Source organism: Diabrotica virgifera, chromosome 1 (genome assembly GCF_917563875.1).
Source record: "Diabrotica virgifera virgifera chromosome 1, PGI_DIABVI_V3a".
Taxonomy (NCBI): domain Eukaryota; kingdom Metazoa; phylum Arthropoda; class Insecta; order Coleoptera; family Chrysomelidae; genus Diabrotica; species Diabrotica virgifera.
This window is the reverse complement of record NC_065443.1, coordinates 274,046,069-274,067,268: the sequence shown is the minus strand read 5'-3', so window position 1 is coordinate 274,067,268 and position 21,200 is coordinate 274,046,069. Positions and strand designations below refer to the sequence as shown.

Below are 21,200 nucleotides of genomic sequence, written 5' to 3'. Positions count from 1 at the left end.
CTGATTATAACCTTTAACTAGTTCTTTTGCGGCATTACCTCCATGACCATCTAGTAGTATTTTCTCTTTTAGGAACAATAATATTTTTGCCACGGTCTGTATTGCTGTCGCTTTAAGACGCAGCTTTTAAACATTCTGTTAAGTTGTATCTATATGTAGAGTTAGACAGGAAGTGAAAAATACATATAGCTAGTTCTTCTAAGAAATTAAAGAATGCGGTGCTATGCTAATGCATGATAACACTCAGTTGCAGCTTCTGAAACTAAATTTAGAGAGTGGGCGACAGAAGGAATCCACAACTCCAAGATATTAAGGTACGTATCCATACGTGGGTGCTCCGTGCTCGGTGTAGCAGCTCCACATAGTGGACACGTTGGTGATCGCCAACCAGTGATTTAACCGGTTTGCTGTTTATATGTAGGGGAGCGCATGCCGTATCCATTTAAGCAGCTACACCGAGCACGGAGCATCCACGTATGGATATGTACCTTTTTGTTCTATAATTTCAGCCTGAACACGATTGTATTTTCCACTAATAACTGACGCATTAACGTAGAACGGTCTTTTGCAGTTTTTCAGATCGATATCATGTTCTTTTAAAAATGTCATTAGATAATTAAATATATCTTCTCCTTTATGACGGCGATTTGGCAAAGATATGGTAAACCTTTCAACAGGAGTGAAACCTTCTATGTAACGAAATATCACAGTTAATTGATTTATATGAACTGAATAATATTTTGACTTCTTAATCCTTGAAATTACTTCAGTTAATACGTTTTGATCCATCAGATGTACAATTTCCTCACATATGGTTTATGAACGGTAGTTGACATGTCCGCTTCCAGGATTTGAATATTTATTAATATGGTACTTCAAAAATTGATCATATTCAGCTAATAACTGGAGTATTTTCAAATAGTTTTCATTTTGAGATGAACTCGACAACCCCGTTTCGCTGCGAAATGCTAAATCTCGTTCATAAATAAACTTTATAACACTAAAATTAGTCTTTCCACTAATTCTTTTCTACCATTTTCCATTAATTCTTTATTTGTTCGGCCTGTTCTGCTACTTCAGTATCAATACGCCCAATTCTTTCGTGTGCTTTAGACATTTCATGATCCATAAGCCTACTATCTGAATCTGCATGTTTACTATCACAAAATTCTCTTCTCACACTTGATAAGAATTTACAAACGAAGCAATACACTCACCCGGTGAAAGGTCAAAAACATAACCATGAACAATGCAATATTATCACTCCTACGCTCCTTCATTTTATACTTGTCATATATTGTTCCTGTATCTCCTGCCAATATCTGTTTAAATGAACCTCTTGTATTTGGGACTTTGTAGGGGCCCCCTACAAAGTCCCAAATTCAATAGAAGGTATATCTATCAATGGAGAAGTTTTGAACAACTTACGTTTTGCAGACGATACAGTAATAATAACAGATAACAACAATTATTTACAGAACGTTATGCAACGCCTTAATGAACGCTGTCATGAGTACGGACTGAAGATGAATTTAAAGAAAACTAAATGCATGATCATAACTAAATCAGCACAAGTAAACATCCAATTAACTATTGAAGATACTGTGATTGAGAGTGTGGATAACTACAAATACTTAGGAACATGGATAACATCAAATGTAGACCAAACCAAAGAAATTAAGACACGTATTGAAATAGCACGTGCATCATTCATTAAACTTAAAAAGTTTCTTTGTTGTCGGGATATAAGGTTAGAACTACGTCTAAGGATGCTTCGATGTTACGTGTTCTCTACTCTTCTTTACGGCTTGGAAGCGTGGACGTTGAAACAAGTCCATTTGAATAAGTTGGCCGCCTTTGAATTTTGGTGTTACAGAAGAATCCTACGAATATCATGGATTCAAAGAATGTCGAACGTGGAAGTAACTAGAAGGATAGGAAATCAACCGGAAATAATACTAACTATCAAAAGACGAGAACTTGCGTACTTGGGACATGTGATGAGAGGGAAAAAATACTCATTATTACAACTTGTTATGCAAGGCAAAATCCGAGGAAAGCGAAATGTGGGAAGACGAAAAACATCCTGGCTTAAAAACTTACGGGAATTGTTCGAATGCAGTAGTGCAGAGCTATTTAGAGCGGCAGTCAACAGGGTCCGCATTGCTATGATGATTTCCAACCTTCGATAGAAGATGGAACTTAAAGAAGAAGGGGCCCCCGAAATGTGGAAGCCCCGGGCAGCTGCCCAGCCTGCCCCCCCTTAAATCCGGCCCTGTTGATTAGACGCGATTATTTTCAAATACATTTATTTTCCTTTGTAAGAATCAATAAATTTTAGTCGCAATTACACAATTACTTATAAATTTCGTTAACATATTATCTATAACATTAATTTAGTTGTCAATTTTATTAATTAAAACCGTTAAACGTCATACAGACTTTTACTACGAATGTCTTTAACGAATCCTACATATAAACACAACCAAACTGTTATATAATCACCATGTTATGTATTTCAAAGCAACATTTATTTTTTTGAAAAAACTTGGTATTGTTGCGAAGAATAAAGGTGTATTGTCGATAAGACAATCAGATAGTACAGCTCGGTACGGTATAGGTTATGTGATTCAGTTGCAAATTGAACGAAAATAAATAAACTAACTTTTGCATCCAAAAACGAAAGATTTTTGGTCTTGTGGATCAATTAATGTTCTCAGAGGGACATAGCTGCAGAGCTAGGCATAACACAATGCGTGTTGTCCAAAACTTATGCTAGATAACAGGAATTAGGCAAATTTTGGCGAAAGTCGCCAAAAAGTAGTAATAACGGCTCAACACGATCGTTAATTTGTTCGATCAACTGGAAGACACCCAACCATTTTTCACCTGCAGCTCCAAAGGCAGCTTTTGGAAGGTACCGGTGTAACTGTTTCAGTTGAAACGTTAAGAAGAAGAGTTCGTGCCAAGAAATATATAGCAGGAGACAGTTATGGGTTCCCGAGTTCTCCATCCAGGCAGCACAAGTTTGATTACCTAAATGGGTGTCTTTACCACCAGAACTGGAACATTGGGAATTGGCAAAATGTGCTATTTTCAGAAAAAATCAGGATTTGAGTAAAATCAGATGACCCACAACATCGTGTAACTCGAGGTCGAGGAAGACAAGCAAGAACGAAAACTGTCAGATCTGTTCACAAATATATAAAAGGGGAAGTGTACTGTTCAGGAGGGGAATTGTGATCCGTCAAAAAACTCATTTAATTTTCATCCAATCAACTTTAACTGCTCACAGGTATGTTGATAATCTGTAGTTAGGCTCTGGAGAGGTGCAACGGAAGAAAATTTAATTTTCATGCATGATAAGGGACTCCACATACCATTAGAGTGACTAGAGATATCACTGAAGCAGAAGCTATCCCTTGTTTGGAGTGGCCTGCTTGCTCACCCGAGCTTAACACTATAGAGTATGTGTGGGATATGCTTAAAATAAAAATTAGAGCGCGCCGGGATAATTCACAAAACACAGCACGGCTAGTACAAGCTGCTCTTGAAGATTGGAGCAACCTACCACCACAAAATGTTGATAATTGGATTAGGAGCGTGCCCACGCAAACTGAAGCTTTCATTAGGACTAGAGGGGATAACACTGACCACCAAAAAAAATAAAAACAATTTAAACATTATTCGTTTTATATTGAAATTTTTTATGCCTATTGACTTTAAAACAACTTGTTTCAATTTGTTTTTCAGATACTTTTTTGTTTTATTTAATTGCTATGTATTTGTTATTAAATTGCTTTAAAATAAATATTGTTTGACCTCGTTTGTTCGTTTTTTTTTTAAATTCGCTCGACAATAATAAGACATATCAGATGATTCCATATTATAGGAAAAAAAATATAAATAATTATGTTCATTGCTCCCTGTACACCTCACTCTTAGTTTATTTGTAGCTTTCGAAAACAAATTTGGATATATTGACTCTGTAAATATTTATTATATTTAATTTATATTGTTTGTTGTACCGTGTTATTTATAAAGATCGGACGATGAAATAAAACAAAAAAAATGGTCCTGTTAAAAAATACGTATAATATGTTCTTATTCGTGTTTAAAGTTTCTTCAATAGTTTTTACTATAATACTGCAATGGTCTGAAGCTACTGAATGTGGACCAGCACCATTCAACTGTTGTCCTGAAACTCTAGCCTATAGAACCATTGATGGAACCTGCAATAATCTTAATCACATCACATGGGGTGCAGCTGGAAGACCATATGATAGACTTACCTCGGGATGGTTTGACACAGGTCAGGTATACATTATTAAATGTGTTAACGGTGCTTTATTAGTTGTTTGTTATTGTTAACCCGGCAGCATATTTGATGGGAAGGGGTACAAGTGATAAAATGGTTCAATTGAGAAAAACAAAGTCAAAGTTAAATTTACATAGTAAATTCTACAACAAATAATCACTTATAAACTTATTTAGAATTATTTTTATACCTTTTATTTGTTTAATTGTAAAAACTTTTGTAAAGTTAGTTTATTTTCATTCAAAATAATATTTGAAATTTGGAAAGAAACGTTCGCATTTGTACCCCTATGCTTCAAATTTTGCACTGCTTTCTCTTTGCCGCTTAAGTACCTTACGAATTTCTAAAAAAGAAAAATTACGTAAAAATTAAACATTTTTATTTATGAAAACTTACTTGGTATGCTTTTTCTCATGAGGATCTCATAAGGAACATTGCGTCACAGTTTTTCGATTTCTTTCTAACGCATTAAATTGCATGTAAAAGAAAAAAACGCACGTCGGTGATTACATTTCGTCGATGATATTTATAACATTTATTCTAGTTGTCAATAGATGGCGCTATAATCGAAAAAAATATTTACCAATTATATAATATATCTACGAATATAATCTGTACAATTTATAAGACTATTAGTCCAGGGTAATAAGGTGTTTTCCATGACACTTGAGCAGCCAGGGTACTGAAGCGTTTTTTCGAGAGATAATACCCATAAGAGCATTTTTAACTATTTCAAACAAATAGCATTTTTAACAAATATCTTCGAGATTATGAAAAAAGCTTTAAAATGACGTACAGCCTAAAAAAGCTGATACGACTCTTAGTAAGATTTCATCATGTTGATCAGTGTATTTGATTGATCTGACATTATATTTATTATGACAGACAAATAATAAAATAAACAAACAACAAACAACTGATTCATGAAAAAACTAATAAGTATTTTAGAAAAATTTAAACGCAGGATGAAAGATTACATTATTACCGAGGGCGGAAAGCCCCTTAGAATAAACAAGCAGTTACTATTGAATGAAATATTTGAAAATAAATATCACACTTTTTTTTTATTTTCAGCCCTGTAACTTATTAAAATAAATATTATAGAAGTTTTCAGGGACTTTTAGCCCTCGGTAATAATGTAGTCTTTCATTCTGAGTTTAAATTTTTCAAAAATATTTATTAGCTTTCTCAGGATTCGAAAAAAAAAATGAATACAATTAAAATACATTGAGAATTTTGACATGCGTCACAATTTTGCATTAACTAAATGTAAAATTCTAAACTGTTGAATTCCAGTTTCCCTAATTATTTGACATCAAAAGACATTAGAAACTATTTGTAGATGATTCAAATCTGTATTGAAAACAACTGTTAAAATTGGTCTACGTAATTAAACATATTCCAAAATTTTGTAAAAATGTAATACATTTCAGTTTTCAGCCCAAACTTAGGCCACACACAATGCAATAATGTTCACATTTTTGAACTGTCAATATTTTTATTTTATCATCTATTGTTTAAAAACAATACAGTTGATAAGATACCCTCAGTTGCGGAGAAAGTATTAATATTAAAGGTTAATAATAAAGTCTAATAACCGTTGAACAGAATAAGCTATCTGACAAATTTTAAGATTTGGCAGTGACATTGACAGTATGTAAATATTAAGTATTTATCCTTCAAAATACACTGCTCAATTTTCTACAAAATACGCGTCAAGAGTCGTATCAGTTTTTTTTGGAACCAGGTGTATTACAAAGTTTGATATACTCATTTATTGTTAATATAATTGCGAAAAAAGTCGGAATTGCAAAAAAAAATATTTTCGCAATAACTGTTGTAAAAATTAGTGTATACCTTTGAATTTTTTTAATTAAGGGTTCTTTGGTTCTTAATATATGATAAAAATTTCAAAGTGATTCATTTAATTGTTTTATTAAATGTTATTCAAACTGTTTATCACAGAGAGCATTTTTTTTGCAATAACATAAGTCAGAAAAAAATGACGTTAGAACCATTCCACAGGTGTCAAATAAAAAAGCATGAGCTATATTTTCAACTTGGTTTAAAAAAAGTGAATAAAAATTATTAGTAATAAATAATTAGGCAAAAGAATCGTAAATCTTTCCTTATAAATTTTTTATTTTGTTATATAAGAAATTATACATATTTATTACAATTTTTATCAATTATGATATAGATAACTTTACTTGGTAGTTGTGCACTTAAAACAGGGTAAAAAAGTTAATTTTTTTGCAAAAAGTTATTCAAAAAGTTTATAAAGAAAAATTGACGATACATTTGCATAATTATTTATTACTAATAAATGCATTGTTTATTCGCTTTTTTAAACCATGTTGAAAATGTAGCTCATGCTCTTTAATTTGACACCTGTGGAATGGTTCTAAGGTTATTTTTTCTGACTTATGTTATTGTAAAAAATGCTGTCTGGGATAAACAATTTGAATAAAATTTAAACGATTGAATGAATCGCTTTGAAATTTTTATCACATATTAAGCACCAAAGACCCCTCATTTGACAAAAGTTTCAAAGCTGTATACTAATTTGTACAACAGTTTTTGACAAAATATTTTTTTTGCAATTCCGAATTTTTTCCCAATTATATTAACAATAAATAAGTATATCAAACTTTGTAATACGTCATTTTAAAGCTTTTTTCATAATCTCGAAGACATTTGTACTAAAAAAATGATAAGTTTCACTATTTTCCGTTGATTTGGTAAAAAGTGTGATAATGTCATTTATTGACAGTTAATTGTTTACAAATAAAATGGCCGCCAGATCCTACGCAGGAAATAGTTATAATTTGTTTCTATAGGTAATACCTGTCGAAAAAACGCTTCAGTACCCTGGCTGCTGAAGTGTCACGAACAGGGTATATTTTTGTCTTATTACCCTGGCCTATATACAAATCAAAGAAAATACCATTTTATAAATGCAACAAACAAAATTGATTTGATTTTATGCCAAATTGCAAATAAAATGTGACAACTGTCAGATTTAACTAAAATGTCATGTCACTAAAATGTATATTATCACGGACTTACCTTTTTTTCTATCAATTTTGACGCACTGAAAAATGCTCATGAAAAAAAGCATACATTTCGTGTTATTATTTCACTTATTTTGAATACTTTTTAAGGGCTTGATTTGCAAAGATATTAAACAAATCACCAAAAATAATATCCAACACCTTACAGGCAAAGGGATACAAGTGAAGTTATACCTATTTGCCGCAAACTGTTTTTAAATAATGTTTTGAAATATTTCGTAAGTAGTCAAACTAGAACATGAGATATGTAGTATAATTCACCTGTATCTCTTTCCCACTAATTTTTTAATACTATGTAGTATTATTTTTGTGCACTTAACTCAGTTAACAATATTTTGTCACTTGTACCCCTTAGCATCTAATGCCCTTAATTTACAAATGCTCCTATACTCTGAAATCGGTTAGTCTTTGATATACACTATTACGCTACAAACCCTGATTGATTTCGGCACCTATTAAATTATAAGACATCTATTTAATCAGGGTGTCTAAGTTTTTATTGTAAGTATTGTATGTTTATATTTTAATTTATTATTTGAAGAACAGGAATAGAGATGTCTTTTCTTTTCTGAAAAATGTCTTTGGCACAGCCAATTAGCCAGACTTGTTTGTGATCGATTGCAGATTCATAGTCATAACGTAAAAGTATGTAGTACAATATTATTTTTCCACCTACCTCTACCTAAAGTATACTTTTCCGAACCTGATTGTAGGGAGCAAAGTTGTACTTTTCCTCCCTAGGGAAGAAAAGTAAAATTGACGTCATGGTATTTCATTCATCAAATTTAACTTATTGACGCCCTGTAAAATACCTTTTTCTCTTACGTAAATACCTATACATTTTAACGTTTATTTAAAAACACTGTATTTTGCAGAATGGTAAAAAACAGTAAATTGTTATTCTGATTTAACAATGTTTACATTAATAATTTGACTTATACTTGACAGTTGACAGTTATAGTCTACCTACAGTTAGTTTTAGTTCTAATAAATTTTGTTGGTTAGTTACATAAATAAATTAAGTAAAAATAAAAAAATTACTTGTTATTTGAAGAAGGTGGAAAAACCATTATGTATAACATGGGAGTAAAGTGCCTTTTCCTCCCTTTTTATACAAATAGCTATTTATAGATACATAAGTATATTTTGTTGGTTTGCTTTTATTTTTTTTTTATAGAAATATTTTTATATGTCGAAATGTTTAAACAGCAATAAACCTAGCATACTTAAGAATGTGTATTTTCACCCTAACCCGAGAAATAAATAAAACAAAAATTATAAAAAACGCCATTGAATAAGAAAGAAATAAATAGTTTTTATTTTTATTTATTTATAAGTACAGATATAATTATTACTCGTCCATAAAGTATCGCATAAATTCATTATTAACTAAATAAACCACATTATTAGAAATTACCGAAACAAGTCGACTTTTTTGACATATATATCATACTAGAAACGTTATCCGCCTGGACGTGATAATGTTATCGATGATTTTTTAAAGAGAGTAGGGGTCGTATGCTAGCTCATTTGAAAGAAAATTCAATTTTCTATTCCATAATATAAACATTAACATAATTATTTTTACAGGGTGGCCACATTTTTTTATATTTAATTAATTGACACAAAAAGACGAATGTGCGTAATTTATCTAATTAAAATACATTTTACTGCTGTCATAAAACAGAGATAAAATTTATCAATGTTTACTTGACAAATAAACATTGCTTTCCGCTTAAATTAAATGTACAAACTGTCAAGAGGCAGGTGGGTGGTAGCTTAAATATTGAATTTAAGCAAAAAGTAATGTTTATATTTGAAATAAATATTTTATTTTTGTTTTCTGACACGGTAAAATGTATATTTAATTAAATAAACTACGCAAAGTCTTCTTTTTGTGTCGATTAATTTAATTAAAAAATTGTTTTTGGACACCCTGTATAAATAATTATGTTAATGTTTATATTACTGAATAGAGAATTGAATTGCCTTTCAAATAAGCTATCACACGACCCCTATTCTCATTGAAAGAAACATCAATTACGTCATCACGTCCAGACGGATGACGTCACTAGTATGATAGATATGCCAAAAAATCATAAATTAAAATAAAAAATCGACCTGTTTCGGTAATTTCTAATAATGTTGTTTATTTAGCTAATAATGAATTTATGCGTTATTTTATGGACACACTGTATACGTGTAATTATATGTGTACTTATAAATAAATAAAAATAAAAATTATATATTTGTTTTTTATTCATTGGCGTTTTTTTAAATTGTTGTTTTATTTGCTTCTCAGGTTAGGGTCAAAAAACAAAGTTTTAAGTATGCTAGGTTTATTGAAGTTTCGACATTTTTATTTGAATACAATAAATTGAAATGTACAATACTTACAATAATATTAATAATTGCAATACAAACTTAGGCACTATAATTAAATAGATGTCTTATAATTTAATAGCCGCCTAAATCAATGAGGGTTTATAGCGTAATAGTGTATTTCAAAGGCTAACTGGTTTCAAAATATTGCACGCAACTTTTCTCTGGTAAATAACACATGCTTTAGATTCTTTTAGTCTCCTAATTCTCCTTACTCTACAATGGCAGCTACTCTGGAAAGCTCAACGTAGGTGGCGCTTGTGTAGTTGGAGGTCACGTCAACTATTCAAATCAATCTTTTAATTTGAGTTTTTGAATTTAATTTGAGAAAATAAAATGCCTCAATATTGTGCTGTGCCTTTGTCCTTATCGAGAACATCAGGATACAAGTTCCCCAAAGATATTCTGATGAGAAAAAAGTGGATTGTAGCAATAAGAAGGTATAAATATCTGCCGACAATAAATGCACGTATCTGCAATAAACATTTTGTTGAAACAGATTACGTATTGCCTGGATTCGACTGTAAAAAAATAAAATATTAAGGCGATGATAAATACAGGCCGTTAAATGATGATAAATACTTACCCTTCGATAAGGGCTTCCTTTTTTCCAGTAACTCTGGCATTCCAGCAAAAAGATTATCGAAAGAAAATGGAAGAACTGAAACTTATTAATGAAAAGGCACTTCAAGATATTAATCAACTACGAAATGAATTAAATATCTCCAACGAAAGACTACAAAAATTAGAAAAGAGAGGGAAGAAGGAAAAATATTGTGATTCAAGGACTGAAGATTGACACCGATCAACCACTCTTGCTAGGGAATGAGGTAGAAAAATTCATAGAAAAGGAAATGCGAGTAAAATTAAACGTTAATGAAGCAAGAAAGCTGGGAGACAAAATATATTTGGTAGATATTAATAGCAAGACAGAAAATACCAAAGTAATGCAAAATAAGATGAAACTCAATTAACTGAGAGAAAGAATACACATAAATGATGATCTGACGAAAGACGGAAAGGGAAATAATGGCCAAAATAAAAAGAATTGCTAAGGTAGAGAAAATCAAAGGAAATAGCACAAAACCAGGGTACCAAAGACTGACAATAAACAATGAATTATGGAAATCAAAGACAGAAAAGGAGAAGCTAGAAAGAATAGAGGAAGACATTGCAAAATACTAGAATTGAATGCAGTATTTGGAGACCCAACAAAGATGACCCGGCAAAGAAAACGGAAACGAGAATCGAAAAATAATAAACGAGATAATGGCAATAAAGAAGAACTAGTTAAAATAGCGATGTGGAATATAAAAGCATCATCCAAGGAAGGAAATCTGAAGCATCTAGTAAGCGAAGCCAAAAAATATAATAAATTTGATCTTGTGGCAACAAGAGACTAAGCAACTGGGACAGGGCAGTTAGGAAATAGATATGGCTATATAAACATTGGAGGCTGTTAAAGGGCTTCCTTTTTTCCAGTAACTCTCGCATTCCTTCTCGTACTTCTCCATCCGCATCTCCTTCCGTTTGTCAACGTACAAACAGTCCAGAAATATTTTTTGCCATAATTTATTAAATCGTAAACAAAAACACCATATATAAACTTCACGAATTGTCAAAACGTTGACCTCCAACTACACTAGCGCCGCCAAGCGGGAGCAACGGCGTACATAGCTGCCATTGAATAGGCGCTTCTGCTCAGATGGTGATGGTTGTTCAGTTGACTTAGTATGACCCGATGGTTAAGGGTAAGAACAGAACAAGTGGGTCGCAGTGGTGGTGGAGGTGGAGGTCGCGGTCGATGTCGATGTCGATATCCATGTAAAACAAGCACATTGTAGTGAATGGAAGAGAACAGAGCAGGTAAGTCGCGGTGGAGGTTTAGCGCGATGCCATCCAGGAGGTTTACATCGATGCTTTTGAAAATAAAATGAGTTTGTTTTACATGGATGTCTACTGCGCTGCCTACAAGGATGCTTTCCTGTGATTGGTCCGTTCGAAGCCAAGTTGTCATTACCTGCGCTATCTGAGTTGATACTTTTCATATAATCCCTTTTTTGTATTCAGTAATTAAATTGATACAAATACATGGACAACTTACCTAAAAAAACCTTTATCAAACAGCTAATCACAAAGAACTGGAAACACCACGATTAGAATCGGATGAGAAAACAGAAATTAAAGAGGAAGATATAAAGAACGCCTTAAAAAAGATGAAAAATCGAAAAGCTCCTGGGAAAGATGGAATAGCTAATGAACTTTTAAAGTACGGAGGAGATAGACTTCACAAAGAACTGAATATCCTTATAAGTAAAATAATAAATACAGGAAGAATTCCAGAAGAATGGAGAACCACTCAAATGATAGCGTTATTTAAGAAAGGTGATAGGGCAGACCCCAGTAACTATAGAGGGATAAATTTACTGAGCACTATACTGAAACTCACAACAAAAATACTTATGGAGAAAATAATGGCGTGCATAAATATATCGGATGAACAACAAGGATTTAGAAGTGGAAGATCATGTAACGATGCAGTTTTTGTGATAAGGCAAATAGCAGAGAAATCATTAGAATATAACAAACCAGCCTTTTTCTGTTTCATAGACCTAGAGAAAGCGTTTGATGGAATCCAATTAAAAGATGTGATACACCTTCTATATGAGAAAAATTTACCACTGGATATCATAAAACTGATAGAAAACATATATGTAAGAAATAAAATAGAGATGAAAGTCAATGGAATAATAACAGAACCCATAGAAACAAACACAGGAATCCGGCAAGGAGATTCACTAAGCCCTCTACTGTTTAACATAATATTGGATGCAATAATAAAACAAGTGAAGAAAAAAAGAGGGTACAAAATGGGCAATAGAGAGATAAAAATACTCTGTTACGCTGATGACACCGTGTTAGTAGCAGAGTGCGAAGACGACCTACAAAGATTATTGCACGAGTTCAACATTAACGCAAAAGGAATGAATATGAAAATATCAGTCCAAAAAACAAAAAGCTTAGTAATTGCCAAAGAACCAATAAGATGTAAATTGGAGTTAGACAATCAAATTATACAAGTAATGACTTTCAAATATCTGGGAATTAATCTATCAGCCGACAACAATATCGAAGAAGAGGTAAAAGACCAAATAATTAAAGCCAGTAGAACGGCCGGATGCCTAAACCACACAATTTGGAAAAACAAACACCTAAGATTGGAAACAAAGGCCCGAATATATAAGTCAGTTATTAGGCCAGTTATGACTTACACGGCCGAAACAAGACCAGATACAAGCAAAACACGAAGACATCTGGAAACCAACGAAATGAAGATCTTAAGAAGGATTGCTGGAAAAGAACTACAGGATAGGGTAAGAAGTGAGGAAATCAGACGCATATGTGGAGTAGACAATATAAATACCTGGGTAAAGAACAGAAAAGAAGAGTGGAATGAGCACATAAGCAGGATGTCTGAATCAAGGATAGTAAGAATAGCCAGGGACAAGTCACCGTTAGGCAGGAGAAGTATAGGACGCCCAAGGAAAAGATGGAATGACAACTTAGGGGCAGAATGAAAGGCACCGTTGAAGAAAAACAGGCAGTACTTCCTATATAAAAGAAGAAGAAGAAGAAGTAATTAAATTTAGTAAATTTTTGAAACATGAAGGAGGATCTGATTATTTACAGCTGACATTTCATCACTATCATTACTTGACTGACACAACATCGCAAAAGCACAGTCCTTTTGTCATTCAAATTTCATTAAACTACTTTACTTGATAGTGGTTCTAGGTCGACTGACAGCGCAGATGACCTCCTTGCTATGTGCTGTCGACATTGACCGCGACTTAACTAGTAGCATCCACCGCGACCTACACCTCCACCTCGACCCACTTGTTCTGTTCTTACCCTTAAGGTAAGCACATAACAAGTGGGTCGAGGTGGAGGTGTAGCTCGCGGTAGATACCACTAGTTAAGTCGATGTCGATGTCGACAGCACATAGCAAGGAGGTCACCTGCGCTGTCAGTTGAGCTAGAACTACTAGAACTACTATCAATTGGCTGTAAATAATTAGATCCTCCTTCATATTTCAAAAATTTATTGAATTTAATTACTTTAGAAATTCAAAAATAAACTGAATACGAAAAAGGGATTATATAAAAAGTATCAACTCAGATCATCCTTGTAGGCCGCGCAGTAGACATCCATGTTAAACAAACTCATTTTATTTTCAAAAGCATCGATGTAAACCTCCTGAATGGCATCGCGATAAACCTCCACCGCGACTTACTTGCTCTGTTCTCTTTCATTCAGTACAATGTGTTTGTTTTACATGGATGTCGACATCGATTGCGACCTGCACATCCACCTCCACCGAGACCCACTTGTTATGTTCTTACCCTTAGGGTTTGCTCACTACGAAGAACAATGGATTGTATCCTCGCTCCGACCCTTGCTCCCTGGTATTTATATTCGTGAATTCTCGCATTTAAAATAATGCATTTATTTTACATAGCGATCGAAACTATATTATCGATCGCTATGTAAAATAAATACATTATTTTAAATGCGAGAATTCACGAATATAACGAATATAAATACCAGGGAGCAAGGGTCGGAGCGAGGATGCAATCCACTGCTCTCCGTAATGAGCACAACTTTAGGGATACCACAGTATCAGTTGGAAAGCCACAATACAATACTGGAGACATCACAAAGTTGACGACCAACAGAAAGTCCACAGATGAGATGGTTAGATGATTTAAAAAATGGCAGGAACAAGTTGGAAGAAGTTTGCTCAGGAGAGAGATCGATGGAAAGAGTTGGGAGAGGTTAATGTCAAAGAATCGGAAGTAAAAGGCTAAGAAGAAGTTCCGACTATGTTGTAAAATTCGAATTTTTTGTTACGTTAGCATCTATTTTTTAAACTCTTTTTAAACGCTTTTCTTTACTTCAATAGTTTGCATCAAATTTTTAGACGTTAATTTGACTGACTTTTCTTCAATGCAAATGAATGAAAATTTGCAGAAATATGCATTTGCGGGAACAATACACGAATAGTCAATAATTTTTTTTATGTTTATTAATTGTTTAAATAAAAAAATAATGTGCGTGTACTTTGTACGCACGTAAGAAGTTATACTTCTAAATAAGATTTCAATGAAATAAATATACTTTCGGACAGTGTATTTGTATTTTATTTAAAGACTAAATTAATTTTTACTTACTACTTTCAAAAAATTTTTATTAAAACATTACCAAAAATTAAAAAAAGATTAGAAAACACCGGGATTCGAACCGGGGTCCTCTTGATCTCCATCCAACGCTCTACCACTGAGCTATACCCTTTTGTTTATCCGGGCTAGAAGATTTCTCAGACATAGTGAGAAACAGACGAACTGAGTTATAAAATACTTTAAATATTATTACTTATTATCTTATTCCCGAGATAGGCAAGTCCAAATATACAAAAATTATAATAATAGTTACCTATTTATGATATAAATGTTTTTTTCTACAAACGTCTTATATATCAACAATTATAATTTATTCATTCTCAATTACAGGACAGTACCTACAAAAACTTTTACTTAAACTTGACTGATATTCCATTTTTATATTTTTCTTGACATTACATCAAAACTGCCTATATTCTCAATACGTAAATCAGAATAACATCTACATTTATTTTTGTATATTCTAACAAATTTTAATAGTTTTTTTCTACAAACGTGTTAAAAATGCAATAATACAGTTTAAATTAAATTTTAAAAAACTTTTTAAACCACCTTTTTCAAATTGCGCAAGTTGTATTATTAATATTAATGTTAATAAATGAAATATAAATATTTTGACGTTTCACAATTTGACAATTCACTTTTAACTGCAGTGCCTTAAAATTTTTAAAGCACTGGTGCAGCATTTTTAACACGTTTGTAGAAAAATATATTTAAAAACACTAATATATTGTTTCCACACCTTTTCTGGACTCATATATACATAAATTAAAACATTTAGTAACTAACTCCATACTGTCTGTGTGCGCATGCGTGCAGATTAATAAAATTTCACCCTCAATGAAATCGCGCCTAAAGAAGTATAACTTCAAAAAAACGATTTTAATGGAAAATGCTTATTATATTCTCTTGTTTTTTAAAATGTAGAAACTTGAAACTTTTACGGATTGTAGCTAATGATATGAACTCAACATAATTTTACTTTTTACGTTAATTGTTTACGTTATGCTTCATACATAAGCAATAAAGTTTCAAATTTTGTACTTTCATATATTTGTTTATATATAAATCGGCGTTCATTCGTGTCAAATTTCAATACGATACGAAACAAAACTTCAACCAAAACTCGAATTAAAAAAATTCGTGTTTTTATCGTAGTCTTAGAAAAACCACCGGTACAGACTTTTTGTGCTACAATTAACATTACAATTCGTTTTGTCTTATTAATTAATTAAAGGCTTTTCTTTAGTTCAATCGTTTGGGTCAAATTTTTGGACGTTAATTTGACCGCCTTTTCTTCAATGGAAATGACTAAAAATTTGCAGACATATGCAATCGCGGGAACAATACATTAATAGTCAATAAAAAAAAAATTGTTTATTAATTGTTTAAATAAAAAAACGATTTTAACGAATAATGATTAATAGCTTGTATATTTCATATTAATAATTATATGAACTATACATAATTTCACTTTTTACGTTAATTGTTTACGTTATGCTTCATAAATAAACAATAAAGTTTCAAATTTTTTGCCGATTTCGACTACTTTTCATGTTTTTACAACATATGTTTTATACATATTTTAATAAACATGACGATATATTTTAATGTTTGAAAAGTGTAAGACTAAAAAATAAAAAAAAAATATGAAAAAAATATTTTTAAGAAATTCTTTTTGTTAGTTACGAGTGACTAAAATTAAACATAAAAAAATCAACTAAAAAGCAAAAAATAAAAAAAATTGAAAAAATCTAACACATTCGTTAAAGAAAATCGTGGTGCGAAAACCGTTTATTCGATGAAGACGCTTTTCTTTGACGAATGTGTTAAATTTTTTATTTTTTTTTTATTTTTTGTTTTTAGTTGATTTTTTTATATGTTTAATTTTAGTCACTCGTAACTAAAGAAAAGCGTTTCTTAAAAATATTTTTTTCATATTTTTTTATTTGTAAATACGGTTGTTTATAGTTTTTAATAACAATGTCAACATAATATTTTTTAAAAGCATCGGCCTGTTAAACTTAGTTTTAGCCGTCTATTTGTTAATATTTTGATCATAAAAATGAATGATCATCGTTTGCTCACAACGTTATATCTTGTTTGTTCTAGATGGTATCTCGATGGCAAAATCTTGTTGTGCCACCAATCAACATCTACCCAGTGCACGATTAGTGAGACTAAAGATTTTTACAGATGATGTGATAGCGACAGATTTTAACGTTACTAGAAATATACTAAGCTGCCTAAAATTTTTTATAGCAGATATAGGGAACCTACAACAATGTAAGTATCCGTCGAAATATCAGCGCGTTTCTTTATTTCCATCAATGCTTAAATGCCTAAACTATACAAAGGTATACAAAATTTCGCTGACACTCAACTAACGAACTATCAAAGAAAACTCTATTAGTTTACACAATCAGTTTCCGTATTTATATATTTATAACACCTATATATTTATACCTTGTCTGGTTATCGTAAAACAGACTACAGTATTTCTCATGATCATTTTTCAGTGCGTAACAAATGATAGGAAAAATGGTAAGTCCGTGATAATACACATTTATGACATTTATTCTAACATGACATTTTAGTAAAATCTGACAGTTGTCACATTTTATTTTCAATTTGGAATAAAAACAAATCAAAAGTGTTTCTTGCATTTACAAAATGGAATTTTCTTATAGTCTTATAAATTATACAGATTATATTTGTAATATTATTATCTAATTAAAAAAAAACTATTTTTTTATTATGACGCCATCTATCGACAACTAGAATTACTAGAATAAATATTATAAAAATGTCACCGACGAAATGTAATCACCGACGTGCCTTTTTTCTGTCACATACAATTTAATGCGTTAGAAAGAAATCGAAAAACTGTGACGCACTGAAAGATGATCATAAGAAATACTGTATGTTCTCTTTTCTGTAAGTTATGTTTTGTTATAAAGAAATTTCACTCTTATTTTATCAATGGAATCTTTGTGCTAAGACAAATACTGGAAAAAACCAATGAATTCAATATCGACACTTACCATCTTTTCGTAGATTTTAAATCGGCCTATGATAGTGTCCTAAGAAATAAATTGTATGAAGCCATGGATGAATTCCACATCCCTGACAAACTGATAAGATTGGTTAAGGCTACAATGCGTAAAGTCGTTTGCAAAGTCGAAATACAGGGCGAACAATCACAGGCGTTTGAAACGAATATTGGGCTGCGACAGGGAGATGCGCTGGCGTGTCTCCTCTTCAACATAGCTCTGGAAAAGGCGGTCAGAGATGCCCGAATAGACAACAGAGGAAATATTTTTAATAAATCATCCCAAATTTTGGCATATGCCGATGACGTGGACCTAGTTGCCCGCACAACACGCAAACTAGAAGAAATGTATACCACCTTCTCAAGTGCCTCAAAAAATATGGGCCTGACAGTAAACGAGGAGAAAACTAAGATGGTGGCATCAACACCCAACAATAGAGCCATAAACATCGGTCACCAATTCTCTGTTGATAACTCTACCTTTGAAGTGGTGGACAAATTCACATACTTAGGCTCCCTGATCACCAAAGAAAACGTCATGACAGAAAAAATCAAGCGAAGGATAATCCTAGCGAACAAATGCTATTTTGGACTGAGTAGACATATGAGAAGCAGAAACTTAAGCCAAAAAACAAAAATAACCATATACAAAACCCTTATACAACCAGTGTTGACATATAGATCGGAGACATGGACCATCTCCAACGCAGATGAAAACCTTCTGCTTATATTTGAACGAAGGATCCTGAGAGGCATATTCGGTGGCATCTGTGAAAATGGTATTTGGAGGAGGAGGTACAACTACGAGGTATACCACAGATATAAACATATATTTGGTGGAAAAGACGTAGTATCTCTTATAAGAATAGGACGACTAAGGTATGCAGGACATCTAGCAAGATCACAGCATAACAACCCTCCTAGAAGAATCCTTATGTCACAACCTGTGGGAAGTAGAAATAGGGGTAGGCCAAAACTTAGATGGAAAGATGGTGTAGATGAGGATGGAAGAAAAATAGGCGCAGCAAACTGGCAACGGTTGGCAATGGATAGGACTGACTGGCGTAATAGACGTGGGAAGGTCGAGGCTCTTTCATAGGGCTGTAGCACCATTGATGATGATGATGAATTTTCGGGGACTATCTCTATTTCAAAAATTTGTTTCTGTACGAGAACAAAATCTATTCATAAAGTAATACTCTTTACGTCATTCTGATGTTTCCTCAATCCCAGTTCAAAAATTCGATTATACAATACACCCCCTGGAGCGAAAGGTTCGGACCTAGACAATGAAAGGATTAACGTGATGATTTTAAATTTTTAGATAAAACAAATTTAACAAAATAATGTATAGCCATATCTTCTAATAGAAGAATATAACAAATGGGGTCTCGATGTCAACAAGAAAAATGAAGCCATGTGCATTGGAGGGACAAAGCAGTCCATTATATGCTGAACACTCGAAGCACTGGTTTACTCGAAAGCGGCACCGACAGACTGCGACCGTAGCACTGCGATGAATTACGTCAGATTACGGTGAAAATTTCAAGGTTCTTCACTGCGGCAATGGAATGTGCAAACTCAGCAAACGGTGGCTTCCAACGCATCCTTGGAAACCACCGCTATTATTTTGCATGGTACAGGTTTTTATGACGTCGTTCATTGCAGTGTTACGGTCGCAGTTTTTCGGCACCGCTTTCGAGGAAACCAGCGCCTAAGAGACAGTAACGTACAGGGTAGAAAAGCCATGTCTTTGATGAGCCGCATTCTGTGGGACCAAACAATATCTAAAGTGAACAAATAGCTTATAATATATACAATACCATACTTAAAAGTGTAAAAACATTATATGGCAGTACTCATAGCAGAGCAAGAAAACGAACCGTTTGCGCAAGAAGACCATGCAGCAGGACCAATTGAAAACTGTTTAAAAATAAATGCAGAGAGCCCAACGAAGAACGAATTAGGTGAAGCAATCCGTCACCTGAGGAATAACAAAGCAGCAGGAATTGACGGTATCCCATCCGCATTGTGGAAAGCTGACATTGAGGGAACAGTGGAGTTACTGGCACCATTGCTGATAGAGATATGGAATGAAGAACACGTACCTACAGAGTGGAATAATGGAATCATAATAAATCTCCCAAAAAAGGTGACGCGCAGCTATGCGAAAACTGGAGAGGAGTAACACTATTGTGTTCTATAAATAAAATACCAGCCTATATTGTACATCAATCTTCGCAAAATCTTCGCAATGAACAAGCGGGTTTTAGAAGGGGAAGATCCTGTATTGACCAGATTGCTACATCACGTATCATCATAGAAGAAATTAAAGAAAAGAATGCAGTACTGATAATGACGTTTGTAGACTTTGCCAAAGCGTTTGATAGTATAAAACACAAAGCTCTTTGGAACATCTTAAGCCACGCGAAAATTCCACCTAAGATCATTAGAATAATACAAATGATGTATAACCGAACAACATTCCAGGTATTACATAAGGGTCAAATTACGGACAAAATAGAAATAGAGAAGGGGATAAAGCAAGACTGTATACTCTCACCTCTACTCTTCAATATGTCTCAACTACATTTTACAAAAAACCATGGACAGAAAAACCGGAATCCCTTGGAACTACTTAGATGGTAAGAAACTGGCTGATATGGAATATGCAGATGATATATGCCTGGTATCCCATACAATAGATGATATGCAGAACATGCTAAGTAAACTGGAGAAAGAGGCGGCAGAAATTAGTCTCCGAATAAATGTCAATAACACAGTTGAGATGAGAATAGGTCAACTCCGACATGAAAAATTATATATCAGTAAAGAAGAAGTAAAACAGGTACAAGAATTTTGCTACCTAGGAAGTATACTTGGCGTACATGGTGGAATCGAGGCGGACATGAAACATCGACTTAGAAAAGCACAACAAGTATTTGGAACACTCTCAAACATATGGAGATCAACACAAATTAGTCAAAACACCAAAATAAAACTGTTTAATAGTAATGTTAAAACAGTATTACTCTATGGATGCGAGACCTGGGCAATAACAGACGGAACTGTCAAAAAACTCCAAGTATTTGTAAACAGGTGCCTCCGAAAAATTTTGAAAGTATATTGGCCC

The 21,200-nt window shown here is 32.9% G+C and overlaps 1 protein-coding gene across 1 annotated transcript in view; it reads left to right on the top strand.

Moving 5' to 3' along the window:
- Positions 1 to 4,062: 4,062 nt before the first annotated feature.
- Positions 4,063 to 21,200, top strand: part of LOC126884593 (peroxidase-like) — a 70,406-nt gene continuing 53,268 nt past the window's right edge. The window contains exons 1-2 of the mRNA XM_050650590.1: positions 4,063 to 4,312; positions 17,128 to 17,301. Of these exons, the coding sequence (XP_050506547.1) occupies positions 4,072 to 4,312; positions 17,128 to 17,301 (415 nt within the window). The 5' untranslated portion in view covers positions 4,063 to 4,071. The remainder of the gene's footprint in view (positions 4,313 to 17,127; positions 17,302 to 21,200) is intronic.